At 37.1% G+C, this 13,894-nt stretch overlaps 1 protein-coding gene across 5 annotated transcripts in view; it reads left to right on the forward strand.

The window, feature by feature from the left end:
• CHD1L (chromodomain helicase DNA binding protein 1 like) overlaps positions 1-13,894 on the forward strand; it is a 97,827-nt gene that overhangs the window by 26,004 nt on the left and 57,929 nt on the right. For 3 of the 5 annotated variants that reach the window (XM_028502670.2, XM_036015502.1, XM_036015503.1), the window contains exons 3-6: positions 280-386; positions 924-1,038; positions 1,613-1,644; positions 5,044-5,125. In XM_028502670.2, the coding sequence (XP_028358471.1) occupies positions 280-386; positions 924-1,038; positions 1,613-1,644; positions 5,044-5,125 (336 nt within the window). The remainder of the gene's footprint in view (positions 1-279; positions 387-923; positions 1,039-1,612; positions 1,645-5,043; positions 5,126-13,894) is intronic. The other 2 variants (XM_036015505.1, XM_036015504.1) reach the window with 1 other exon arrangement.

Here is a 13,894-nt window from a genome sequence, read left to right on the forward strand (position 1 = left end):
TCCTGATTTTTTTTCTTTGCATTGGAGGTTCAAGTGCATGAGTATTGAGTACCCTCGCTTGTTAACTATTGATATAGTTGAGTGCCATAGATTTCTTTGGCATTTACATTGAAGCTTACATGATTTCACTCTAGGAATGGATGACTCTCTTAATGGGTACATTACTTTTTTTATAGACTAACTCTTAAGTAAAAGTTTGTGTTCTTTACAAGATTATGGTAAACTTGTGGTTGTCATGTGGAGATGTGACCAAAACTGCCTTCTTTTTCTGTGTTCCAGACTATTGCTCTCTTCATTTACTTGGCAGGAAGATTAAATGATGAAGGACCATTTCTGATTCTTTGTCCCTTGTCTGTTCTGAGCAACTGGAAAGAAGAGATAGAGAGGTACATAGTAGATGTAGCTGAAATTTTATTTTTTGCATTAAGATTTTTCTCTGAGTGATATGTGAAATATGATAAAACAACATATTGTCCTAAACAGTGAGTTTATTTCTTCCAGAAAACTCTTATTTGAGGTAATGTAGATGAAGACTGAAGATCTGATGGGGGGAGGGTCCAGTGGGTGTTATTGTTACTATTTGGAAATTTGAAGGTTGGTCCTCATTTTTAGTTAAATTTTGCTGAGCTAAAGGAGAAGCCATCTTTTTCATAGTGACATCCCTATGGGGTTACTATGGGAGTAACCAACATGGAAAAAATACTTTTGTTTTTAGAGTTAGCACAAGGCCAATTTTTTCAGATGTTCATCTTACCCTTCTACCTCTTCACACAGGGTTATGGAGTCCCAAGACTCTTTGTGATTGTAGGGCACCATGAGGCCTGTGTGTCTGCAATCCTCCCATGAAATATAGTTTTCCAGATATGCATGCCCTTTTCTATGGCTCTGTGTTTATGTTCATCTACCTTTATTCTTGGATTCAGATTTGCTCCAGGTCTTTCCTGTATAACATACACAGGTGACAAAGAGGAGAGAGCCCACCTACAGCAAGACCTAAAACAGAAGCCACATTTTCATGTGTTGCTAACTACCTATGAGGTATCCATTTGTTTCTCTATAGCAAGACCTCTTAACCTGGGACCTTAGAAGTTGTAGAATCCACTAGAATTATATTTAATGAGCAAACATTTTTCTGGGAAGTCTACTTTATTTAGATTCTCAGAATGGGGCTGTGACCAAAGGAAGTGAAGGACTACAGTGTTCTAAATTAGTTAGATACCTCCCTCTTTTTCCTGGTGGGTTGAAGGGGAAGGCTTTCCATGGAAGTGGCACTGAAGCTGCGTCTTGGTCAATGAATAGAAGGAAAGTTTTGTGGGCTGAGTCATTGTCTCTGTAACTGGAGGAAGGGAATGGAGGACACTTGGCCCATTGAGTAGTCCTTGTTCTTCATGCTGAGATGGGGTCACTATAAGCAGGACTTACTCCTGCTTCCCTTTTGCTTGTCTGTAAGGTACTGCTACTCAGAAATTATGCTCATAACATTTTTTACTTAGTGAAAGAGTAAGACTTAGCTAACTCCTGTAGTTTAGGAGTGTTAGCTAGAAACTAGCTCATTAATATCAGAGGTATAGCAGTACCAGCCTTTATAATGTATTTTCCTTAATTTTTCCAGATTTGTTTGAAAGATACATCATTCCTAAAATCGTGAGTATGTTGCACTTCTTTAGAAATTGTGTTGAATGTATCACGACAGTCATGTCTTTCCATTTTAGTACTTTGCTTCTATTCTGGTACACCTGTCTGCCATGAGTCTTATTTACAAAGAGGTAGCATAGCGGAAGTCCTACAGTCTAGTTCCCTACTCATTAGCTGCATGTCCTTGGGTAAGTTACTTAATCTCCATGAACCTCAGCCTCTTCATGTGTAAAATGGGGATAATTAAATCTCTTACTTTGGATGGTTGTTGTGAGGATTAAATGAAATAAGGGGTGCATGGTGGGTGGTTAACAGATACTAGATTCTTTAAATTGCAACTTCAGGACTGTTGGTGATTTGACTATAATAAAGGAGGTGACTGATTTTGAACCTCTTCCTGGAAATATATTAAAGTAGCCACCAGTGCTACAAAATTAACTTTTTAGAAAGGGAATTTTGAGTTGATTTCTAATTAATAAGCTTTCAGCCTTCATATGAGCTTATAGGAAACTTAGATTTAACTCTTAGTACCACCTGATAGTAGGGATGACATGTTGTGCAGTATATGGTCAAGATAATAGTTACAATGTAGATTACACAAGAGCTAGACTACTGGTAAATAAGAAAAGAAAGATATGTTACTTTCATTCTTCATTGCATGTGAAGTTATGACATGGTTAGGTGGGGATTTTCATCTTTAATATTCAAAATTAACTTTTATTTTCAGAGTGCTTATTAATATTTGAAATGTTACTTCTCATTCAGGCTCTTTTGACTTGGATTTCTTTCTTCAGCTTTTTTAAAAGTACTAAAGACTTAGTCATAGATTTCATGATTTCCATCAAGTGTTTTGTTTCACTTTTCATTTAAGTCAGCATATGATCTTATTTTTCATTAGAAGAGGCTATGCTTTACTCCCCCCTCTTTGAATTAATGTTTAACTTAATATTTGTTGAAGATCTCTCCTCTGGAATCACACTGTTCTGGGAGTTATCAGAAATACCAGGAAGGTAAACCATAGAGCACCCTAAGAGGACTTAAACTCCAGGAGAGTGATAAAAAATATAGAGATATCCATAATACAAGGCAATATATGGGAAGTTTCAAAGTATGAGAAGATTGGGACGTAAATGTTATTAGATATTTTATGTAAATTAACCTATTTAGTCTTCATGAAAACCCCAGTAGGTGGGTATTATCATCTGTTTTATAGGTAAGGAAAGTAAGAGATTAGGTAACCCATCTACTAGAAGATTGCAGACTGCACATCCAAACCCAGCACTTGTGCTGTGGAGACTTTTTTTAAGAGAGCTTCTCAGAGGATCTAGGTACACTGCAGTTATACATGGTTCAGCAGAAATACAGTCTTTCTATATCAGATTATCTGTCTGGAATCTATTCCAGGTGAATTTAAAAACTTAAATAATGAAGGGACATTTATAGTGTTGACTCATGATACGAGTCCCAAAAATACAGATACATTCTTTTGATATACAGGGGTGGACAAAAGTAGGTTTACAGTTGTGAGTACACAAAACAGTTTATTCTTGTATTATTACTTATTGATTATTGTATTATTTTTCACACAGACAAGTGTAAACCTACTTTGCCCCTCTCTTTGGCCAGGTTACACTGTGTATTATACTGTATTGCACACTCTAGAACAGCTTGGGAGTGTAATGTAATTTTTGCCCTAAAGAAATTTATTATGGATAATTAAAACTGTGCATGTAACAATAGGAAAAATAGGAATTTTTTTTTGATAACACACAATAGACTTATACAGTCTTTGGCTTAAGAAAGTTAGATGTTTCCTTATCCTACTTTATTCAGTGCAAGAGTTTCCTCCACCTCTTTCTTTTCACAGAGCATCCTTTAGAGTGTCCTTTGATCAGTGCTTTGACCTACTTCCTTTCATTAGGCCCAAATCCACCTCCCTCTATCCTGTTTCATTGAATAAGCTTTTATGGGATGCTTGCTGTGTATAAAAACCTAAATATCTGGTTGTTCACAAGGGAACAGGACCTAACCTCTTTTGAAAGCTAATTCAGTCAGGCACAAAGCATTATACTGTAACTGTTTTCACACCTTATCTATGACTTGTGTCTAATTTCATCTGGACCTTTGTTCCTTATAATTCTTAAATGCCTCTCCTGCTCATGCTTTGCAGTGGGAATGATCCCAATTCCTGTGTTCTCTTTGGACCCCCAATCTCCCTCCACCTATACCACTCTTAGTAGGTGAATGGTACTAGGTATCTGTTTCTGTACCTATTTTCTGGATTTTCTCTGTAGCCTCTGATGAAGAGGACTTCCTCCTTGTAAGGCCAACCTCTGCTCAAGATCTTTCTCTAATTTTTTAGCGATTTTTATTTCTCTGCCCAATAGTCTGTTTTACTTGTATATACAGTTAATTTTTTAAATGTAAATTGATATAATTGGATTACAGAATGTTTATGAACAAAAAGTTAAAAAAATCATGTAACTTCCACTCTATTATCTTTTGTATGGTTTACACATTTGTATAAAAGGGTATGTAATATATATATCTTTCATAGTTATGTAGTTACCATATCTTATTGCAACATAATCATCTTTATTATTTAAAATGCTATATAATATTTCATCACCTATAATTGGACCTATTGTTATTTTTAGGGGGTTTTTTTTGCTGTTTTAAATAATGCACGTGGGAACATTTGCAGACATACATATTTTTTTATATTTTGAATTATTTTTTGGATGAATAGCTTCCCAAGAGTGTTGACTGAACCTCTTAAGAAATTGTTGTAAACTACTGTGCTATAAAATGTGCTCTGGTAGTCAGTAACTTCCATTTTAACAAATCCAAAGGATGTATCTTCCTAGACATCTGTAACATTCACCACTTCCTCATTTGTAAACCATACTTTTTAAACTACTGTGACACCATTGTCTCTTGCCTTTTTTTCTCAGTCTGAATCTCGGCTCTGCCTCATAATACCTTTAGGACCTTAACTAAGTCACCTGACCTTTCTGAGCTTAAGTCGCCTTGTTGGTAAAATAAGCACAATAAGGTCTGTTCACCATGTTCTTTCAGATTAAATAACATACATAAGAGCCAAGCTCAGTGACTGGCACACAGTAGGGGGTCATAAATGTTTCCTTTTTCTTTCTGTCTCTGGCTTCTTACCTTCTGCATACGTCTTTCTTACCTTGGAAAAAAATTACTCTAATTTTAGTACCTTAACTGGATATTGTCTTATATATATGACAGGGTGTCAGGTAAGAAAACAATTTGAATGTGTTTCTGATAGAATGGGCTTCATGTTCATCTTGCTAACAATAGTCACAGTTCTGTATGAAGACTTTTGGATGTGAGATACATGTTTGACTTACACAAAACTAAAAGTTGGATTTTCTCTCACAGTTTCCATTGGAGTATTCTTGTTGTGGATGAAGCTCACAGGTTGAAAAACCAAACCTCCTTGCTGCATAAGACACTTTCAGAGGTAAGCTCATAGGATAGTCTTAGTTTTTATACAACTCCCTTTTAAAATATATTAGTTTTGGCTTGTAAAGAGCAAATTAAGTTGAAACATTATTTTCAGTCGCATTTCTTCAGGGATGAATGAACATTTTGTGGGTGACAGCAGAGGTACTTAATGGCTTAACTTATTCCTCTGTCTTTTACATGTTTACTAAAATCTGGTTATCCGTGAATAAGTCCCTACTCCAGTAAAATACATTGTATTTTTGGAAATGTTTGAATTCTTTTTAAAGGGGAAATTTTTTTAAAAATAATTTTTTATAATTCTTCTGTCTGTGATAGCAGACATAGGTGATATATTGTACCCCTCTCCACATTTACCTGTTTAAAAAATGTGATGGTTTACACATAGTCACAAAGCAACAGATTTCATGCCATTGAATATTACTTTGAGCCTTTCTTGTCTTTCTCATTTGAGTATGACACCCTTGATGTCATTTCCTTTTCTTGATCTCTGACATCATTGTGGCAAAGTAGTTGAGAAAAGTCACTGTAGCCCAAAGTTTGCCATTTTCTCTGAGGAGCCAGTGGAACAGTTAGTGCATGTGAAGTACCTTTCTCCTTGACCAAATAAAGGCTTGTTCATTCATGAGACCACATGTCTGAATTTCTATGACCATTGTTGAAGTTTGGTTCCTGTCCTATAAACAATTAATAAATTTGGAGGTCATTTGGAGAGAAGTATTAGATCTAAATTTTATATTTACTGGCTAAAAGTTGCAGTTTTTAGCATTTTAATGCAGATTTGGTCACTATCATTAGCCCAGCCTCAGAGATTGCTATCCCCTAGTGAGTTCCCGTCTACTCTATGGTCCTTTGATTTCTTTTCTTTTTTTTTCATGTTTTATTTATTTTTAGAGGAGGAGAGAGAGGGAAAAGGAGAGGGAGAGAAGGAGATGTGGGAGAGAATTGATCAGTTGCTTCTCACACATCTCCCAAACTGGACCTGGCCTGCAGCCCAGGCATGTGCCCTGACTGGGATTTGTACTGGTGACTTTCTGTGTCATAGGCCTGTACTCAGTCCACTGAGCCACACCAGCCAGGGCCAATTCCCCACTAAATCTTGATCATCATAGTCTGGTCTTTCCTAATTTTGAATTTCATAAAAATGACATAGATGCATTTTTAAAATTAAAAAGAGACATAATTGTTTCACCTTATGGTTTTTTCCAATTAATATATCATGACTATTTCTCCATGTCATCATTTTTTCAGAAGTTATTTTTCATTGCTATATATTTGACAATATGTTTCAAAGTGATTTGTTTAATGATCCCTCAATTTTTGGACATTTGTTCTAAACTTTGTTCTAAATTTTTGCTATTTTAATATACTTTTATTTGCCTTATTTCATATTTCTCTTTTTTTCTTATTGTTGTTCAAGTACAGTTGTCTCCATTTACCCCCCACCGATCACACCCACCCCAGCCATCCCAACCTCCCGCTCTTGACTTTACCCCACTATGGCTTTGTCCATGTGTCCTTCAGGACAGTGCCCCCTTCCCCAGCCCCCACACTTGCCCCCCTGTTATCCCCTCACCTCTCCTCTGGTTACTGTCAGTTCGTTCTTCATTTCAACATCTCTGGTTATATCTTGTTGCTTGTTTGTTTTGTTGATTAGGTTCTACTTATAGGTGAGATCATATGGTATTTGTCTTTCACTGCCTGGCTTATTTCACTTAGTATAGTGTTCTCCAGATCCATCCATGCTGTTGTGAAGAGTAGGAGCTCCTTCTTTCTTTCTGCTGCATAGTATTCCATTGTGTAAATGTACCACAGTTTTTTGATCCACTCATTTACTGATGGGCACTTAGGTTGCTTCCAGCACTTGGCTATTGTGAATTGTGTTGCTATGAACATTAGGGTGCATAGGTTCTTTTGAATTGGTGTTTCATGATTCTTAGGGTATAATCCCAGCAGTGGAATTACCGGATCAAAAGGCAGTTCCATTTTTAGTTTTCTGAGGAAATTCCATACTGTTTTCCACAGTGGCTTACACACCAGTCTGCATTCCTACCAAGAGTGCACTATGGTAACCTTTTCTCCACAACCTCACCAGTACTTGTAATGTTTGTTGATTTGTTTATGATGGTCATTCTGCCCAGTGTGAAGTGGTATCTTATGGTAGTTTTAATTTGCATCTCTCTGATGGTTAGTGATGCTGAGCATCCTTTCATATGTCTCTGGGTCATCCTTCTTGGAGTAGTGTCTATTTGGGTCCTTCGCCCATTTTTTAATTGGTTTGTTTGTCTTCCTGGAGTGGAGTTGTATGAGTTCTTTATAAATTTTGGTGACCAAATCCTTGTCCAAGGTATTATTGGCAAATATATTTTTCCATATGGTTAGTTTTCATTTTGCTGATCTTTTCTTTAGCCGTGCAGGAGTTTTTTATTTTGATAAGATCCCATTTGTGTAATCTCTCCTTTATTTCCCTTGTTGTAGGAGACATATCGGTGAAAATATTGCTGCGTGGAATATATGAGATTTTCCTGCCTGTATTTTCCTCTTGCACTTTTATGGTGTTGCAACCTATATTTATGTCTTTTATTCATCTTGAGCTGATTTTTGTATATATTGTAATTTGGTGGTCAACTTCATTTTTTTTTTTTTTTTTGCATGTAGCTGTCCAGATCTCCCAACATGATTTGTTGAACAGGCTAGGTTTATTTCATTTTATGCTTCTGCCCCCTTTGTGGCAGATTAATTGCCTGTAGAAACTCAAGTTTATTTCTGGGTTCTCTGTTCTGTTCCATTGATCTATGTGTCTATTCTTATGCTAGTACCAGACTGTTTTGATTACTGTGGCCTTGTAATATAGTTTGATATCAAGTTGTGATCTCTCCTACGTTGTTCTTTGTTCTCAAAATTGTGGCAGCTATTTGGGGTCGTTTATGGTTCCATATAAAGTTTCAAAATGTTTGTTCTATATCTGTGAAATACAACATTGGTATTTTAATAGGGATTGCATTCAATCTATAAAATGCTTTGTTTAATATGGACATTTTGATGATGTTAATTCTTTCAGTCCACAAACACAGTATATGCTTCTATTTATTTGTGTCTTCTTTAATTTCTTTCTTCAGTTTTGTGTAGCTTTCTGAGTACAGGTATTTTACCTCCTTGGTTAGGTTTATTCCTAGGTACTTTATTTTCCTTGTTGCTATATCAAATAGGATTTTTTTCCTGATTTCTATTTCTGACATTGCATTGTAGGTGTACAAAAGTGCCTTCAATTTCTGAATATTGACTTTGTATCTCTCTGTCAAATTCATTTGCTAGGTTGAGTAGTTTTTTAGTACTCTATCATGTCAAATAGAAACAATGATAGGTTTGCTTCTGCTTTTTTAATTTGGTTGCCTTTTATTTCTTTTTCTTGTCTGATTGCTGTGACTAGGACTTCCAATACTCTGTTGAATAGGAGTGGTGAAAGTGGACATCCTCATCTTGTTCCTGATCTTAGTGGGAAAGCTTTTAGCTTTATCCCATTGAGTATGATGTTGGCTGTAGGTTTCTTGTATGTGGTCATAACTATGTTGAGGTATGCTCCCTCTACTCCCACTTTACTGGATGTATTTTATGATAAATGGGTGCTATACCTTATCAAATGGTTTTTCCTCATTTGTTGAAGTGATCATGTGGTTTTTCTCTTTCATTTTGTTTATGTGATGTATTACATTTACTGATTTGCAAATATTGTACCATCCTTGTATCCCTAGGATGAACCCCACTTGATCATGGAATATGATCTGTTTAATGTATTTCTGGATGTAATTTGGCAATATTTTGTTGAGGATTTTAGTATCTATGTTCATCAGCAATATTGACCTGTAGTTTTCTTCTTTGTTGTGTCTTTATCTGGTTTTGCAAGTAGGATTATGCTGGCTTCACACAAAGAGTTTGGGAGCCTTCCTTATTCTTGGAATTCTTGGAATAGTCTGTGAAGGATGGGGGTAACTTCCTTCTTAAATGTTTTGTAAAATTCTCCTGTGAAACGATCCAGTATAGGGCTTTTGTGTGCTGGGAGTTTTTTTGATTATTGCTTTGATTTCGACAGATGTTATTGGTCTGTTCAGGCTTTCTGATCCTTCTTCATTCAGTTTTGGAATATTAATTTTTCTAGAAATTTGTCCCTTTCACCGAGGTTTCAAATTTCTTGGCTTAGTGTTGTTCGTAGTAATTTCTTACACTCCTTTGTATTTCTGTGGTATCAGTTGTAATCTTTCTTCTTTCATTTCTGATTGTGTTTATTAGGGTCCTGTCTTTTTTTCCTGATGAGCCTGTTAAAGGTGTGTCAATTTTGTTTATCTTTCCAAAGAACCAGCTCTTGGATTTATTGATCCTAAAATTATACTTTTAGTTTCTATGTCATTTAATTCTGCTCTAATCTTGGTTACTTTCTTCCTTTTTCTCACTCTGGGCTTTGTTTGTTGTTGTTCCTCCAGTTTTTGTAGGCATAGGGTTAGGTTGTTTATTTGAAAGGTTTCTATCTTTCTTAGGTGGGCCTGTATTGCTATGAACTTCTCTCTCAGGACTGCCCTTGCTGTGTCCCATAAATTTTGGATTGTTGTGAGTTCATTTTCACTTGTTTCCAGAAAAGTTCTGATTTCTTCCTTGATCTCATTCTAAACCCATTCATTGTTAATAGCATGCTATTCAGTCAACATGAATTTGAGTGGTTTTGAATTTTTCCCTTGAGGTTGGTTTCTTGTTTCAAGCCCTTGTGGTCTGAGAAAATGCTTGGTATGATTTCATTTTTCATGAATTTGCTGAGGCTTGTTTTGTGGTCTGTCTTTGAAAATGTTCCATGGGCATTTGACTAGAATGTGTAATTTGCTGCTTTGGGATGACAGGTTCTATATTAATTTAAGTACATTTGATCTAGGGCATTGTTCAATGCTGAAATACCCTTGTTGATATTTTGTTTGGAAGATCTATCCATTTCTGACAGTGGGGTGTTAAAATCCCCTAGTGTAAGTGTATTGCTATCTATATCTTTCCTGAAGTCCTCCAAGATTTTCCATATGATTTTGGTGCTCCCATGTTGGGTGCATATATATTGAAAATGTCGATGTCTTCTTGATGAATTCTTCCCTTGAGTATTATGAAGTGTCCTTCTGTGTCTCTTTTAATGGCCTTTATTTTGAAGTCTATTTTGTCTGATATAAGTATTACTACCCTGGTTATTTTTCCCTGTCCATTTGCTTGGTATATTTTTTCCCAACCCATCACTTTCAGTCTGTGTAGGTCTTTTGTTCTGAGGTAGGTCTCCTACAGGCAGCATACGTGGGGGTCATGTTTCCTTATCCATTCAGCTGCCCTGTGTCTTTTGTTTGGAGCATTTAATCCATTTACATTGAAGGTTACTATTGATGGGTTCTTATTCATTGCCATTTTACTCCCTTTGTACCTGTGTTCTTCTATCTCTCGCTCTTTTTCTTCCTTAAAGCAGCCCCTTTAGCATATCTTGCAGTGCTGGTTTGGTGGAGGAGTATTCTTTCAGCTTTGTTTTGTATGGGGAACTCCTTATTTCCCCTTCCATTTTAATTGAGAGCCTTGCTGGAGAGTGTAGTCTTGGTTGGTGGCCTTTGCTTTTCATTACTTGAAATATTTCTTGCCAATCCCTTCTGGCTTGTTGCATTTCCATTGAGAAGTCAGCTGATGGCCTTTTTGGGGTTCCCCTGTATGTTACTTCCTGTTTCTTCCTTGCTGCCTTTAAGATTCTCTCTTTGTCTTGAAATTTTGCCATTTTAATTATGATGTGTCTTGGAGTGGGCCTCTTTGGGTTCCTCTTGATTGGGACCCTCTCTGCTTCCTGGATTTGTGTGACTTTCTCTCTTATTAAATTAGGGAAGTTTTCCATCATTACTTTTTCAAACAGGTTTTCTATCCCTTGTCCTCTTGTTTTCTTCTGGTGTCACTATTATACAGATATTATTATGTGTCATGTTGTCTTGCATTTTCCTTAAGCCCTCTTTGTTCTTTTTGATTTTCTGGCTCTTTCTGGGTGTTTTTTCTACCTTGTCCTCCAGCTTGCTAATTTACATTGTTTCTTTCATCTAGCCTGTTTTTGATTCCTTCTACTGTGTTCCTGAATTCAGAAATTGTATTCTTCATTTCCTCTTGGCTTTTGTTGATAGCTTCTATGTCCTTTTTCACACCTGTGTAATTTGCAGTAAGTTCCTTATAGCTTCCTTGTAGTCTTTGGTAAATCTCAGTAAGCTCATTGAGCTTCCTTATACCCACTGTTTTGAACTCAACATCTCAACATAGTTGATTGCCTCTACTTCATTTAGCATTCTTTCTGAGAATGCCTCCTCTCCTATAGTTTGGGTGTTGTTTCTTTGTCTACCCATTATTTGAGATACCCCTTTTGTTTGCCTCTGCTTCTTAAATTGATTTGTTTTGACTCCCTGAGTTTGTGGTGTGAACTTGTGTGGTAGGCGACCTGTGAGATTCAGCAGTGCAGTCTCCTTGATTTCTTGGACTTGCTGCTGTTGGGATGCCCTTTGTGCTGTTTATGTTGGCTTTCTGGATGTAACTGTTTTTTTTTTTATTGTTTTGGAGTAGTTCTTTGTTGGGTCATTCTCTCCAGCTGGTTGAGTGAGGGTCCCTTCACCCACTATATCTTAGATGGTGTTGTGCTGGTGCTGCCAGAATAAAACCAGAAAGCCCAGGGAACAAACCAACATCTGTAAAATTATGTCCCCTAGTAATGCCACTATCAACAGCAAATGAACCAGTATTAATAAGAGTGTAAAGAGGTTAAGACTACTATAGGAAGGGAGAGAAATAAACTGTAGTATAAAATCTAGTGACTTAATATGCATAAACTTGCTGAAGAAGAAATGAATGTTAAAAAGCTATGCAGGAAAGAAATTATCGCTAATCATGTAGAAGACCATAGTGGCTTTTGTCTAGGTAGCCTCTAGTATTTGCCAGTGTTTTTTCTTTCTGGATCAATCTCTGCAGATGTCATTTGTTGACCCCTTCTGACCTTAGACAGCCTCCCCTGAGACTGCCAGGGATCTACTCTCTGTGGCTGTCTCCTTCAGTTATTAATGTAGTCACTCCACACTCAGTAGTCAGGCTTAAGCCCCACAGGCCTGGGCAGAGTCCCTCTTTATGTTGGGGCTATTGTTTCTCTTCAGGCTGCTGCTGTTTGGAGGGGAGTGATCTGCCTGAGCAGGATGGCTGCTGTTGTATGGGCAATGACTCTGCACTGGGATCCCAGTGGCTATTCTCTCAGTCCTCTCCCCAAAGCTTCTGTCCCCAGTCTCTCCTCAGGCATCACCATTCCACTCTGCAGCCACCTTTGCCAGAGCCCTGGGTAAGTGGTTGTAAATGAAATTTGTGCAATGGACCTTTAAACAGCTCTTTGTATCTCTAGCCATCAGTCTCTGGCAGAGAACAACCCTGCTGCTTTTCACCACCAGTTGTTATCTGTGTACTTTTGGGTTTGGGTACTCTAGGCTAGGGAACCCTGCTTAGGGTTTCAACCCCATTTTTCTCAGGGGGATCCAACTGGCTGCTTAATTATACCTCTGGTGCTGCTGCCTGTGGACACTCAGCCAGCTTTTTTGAGTCTCTGCTTTACTCCTTACCAGTCAGTTAGTGCTCAAAGATGATTCTTCTGTCAGACTGAGGTTATCAGGCTTATCTCTTGCTATTGTTCAGTTGTTTGTTCTGGGTGATTTCTCCACATTTTAGTTGTAATTCCAGATTGGTCCTGGGAGGATGTGGCGTCTATTTACTCATCCGTCATCTTGCTTCCCCTTCCTTTGCCTTCCTTTTAGGGCCTTGTAACAGTGTCCCTTCCCCAAGAGGTTTATATATGTTGGTTCCCAAGTTTATAACAGACTGCTTCATAAACCACCAAGTTGGTTTACTAATTTACAAGAGTAGAAGTACGTATAGTAAAAGAACACTAAGTTTGGAGTGGGAAAACTCAAGTTCTGTGGCTGGTTTGAGAGCCTTTTCTTGTTATTCATAAGGAAACTATAGCTTAGAGGGATTATGTGAGGAAATTGTTCTATGTCATCTAAGCATCCTTTTTAGGTGAGGTTTAAATTGCAGACAACCAATTGGTTGAGAAAATTCACTTACTAATAGAGCTGAGAAGTGCCTTTTCTCCCCTTCCTAATACTGTTTTTAGCTTGTTTATAAAAGTTGGAAGTAGCCTAAATGTGAAACATGGGGAATTGGTTATACAATTTATGCTACATTCATACACTACATTTACAAGGTAAGATTATGCTGAAAAATTATGTGGAAGAATATTTAATAACATGGATGATATTTATAAAATATTTTACACAAAAAGGTTTACAAAATATTATATACAAACTGGGATTGTCTCTGGATTGTTTTAAACCCAGTTATAAGTTTTGATGCCAAAACAGACACTGCTTTGAATAAAAATGTTAACTGATGTGATAGTAGAAGTTGATTTTAGTGACCAAAAAACAGCCTCGGTTATCTTTATGACCTCATGTTCTTTGGTCATCTCAACTCTTTGCTTAGTGAACACACGTTGCAAAAATGTGATTTGGTTATTGGAAATTTATTTTCCACCAGTTTCCACACTTGTAATACTATGAAAACCTTGCCCCCAAAGCCAATCAGGCACGAATGGGTAGACATTGCCTACACATTTTACAAAGAAACAGTCCTGGTAAGTGTTGCTCAGTTGGTTGAGTTTTGTCCTGCAAACTGAAAGGTATCAGGTTCGATT

This window comes from Phyllostomus discolor, chromosome 14 (assembly GCF_004126475.2).
Source record: "Phyllostomus discolor isolate MPI-MPIP mPhyDis1 chromosome 14, mPhyDis1.pri.v3, whole genome shotgun sequence".
Taxonomy (NCBI): Eukaryota; Metazoa; Chordata; class Mammalia; order Chiroptera; family Phyllostomidae; genus Phyllostomus; species Phyllostomus discolor.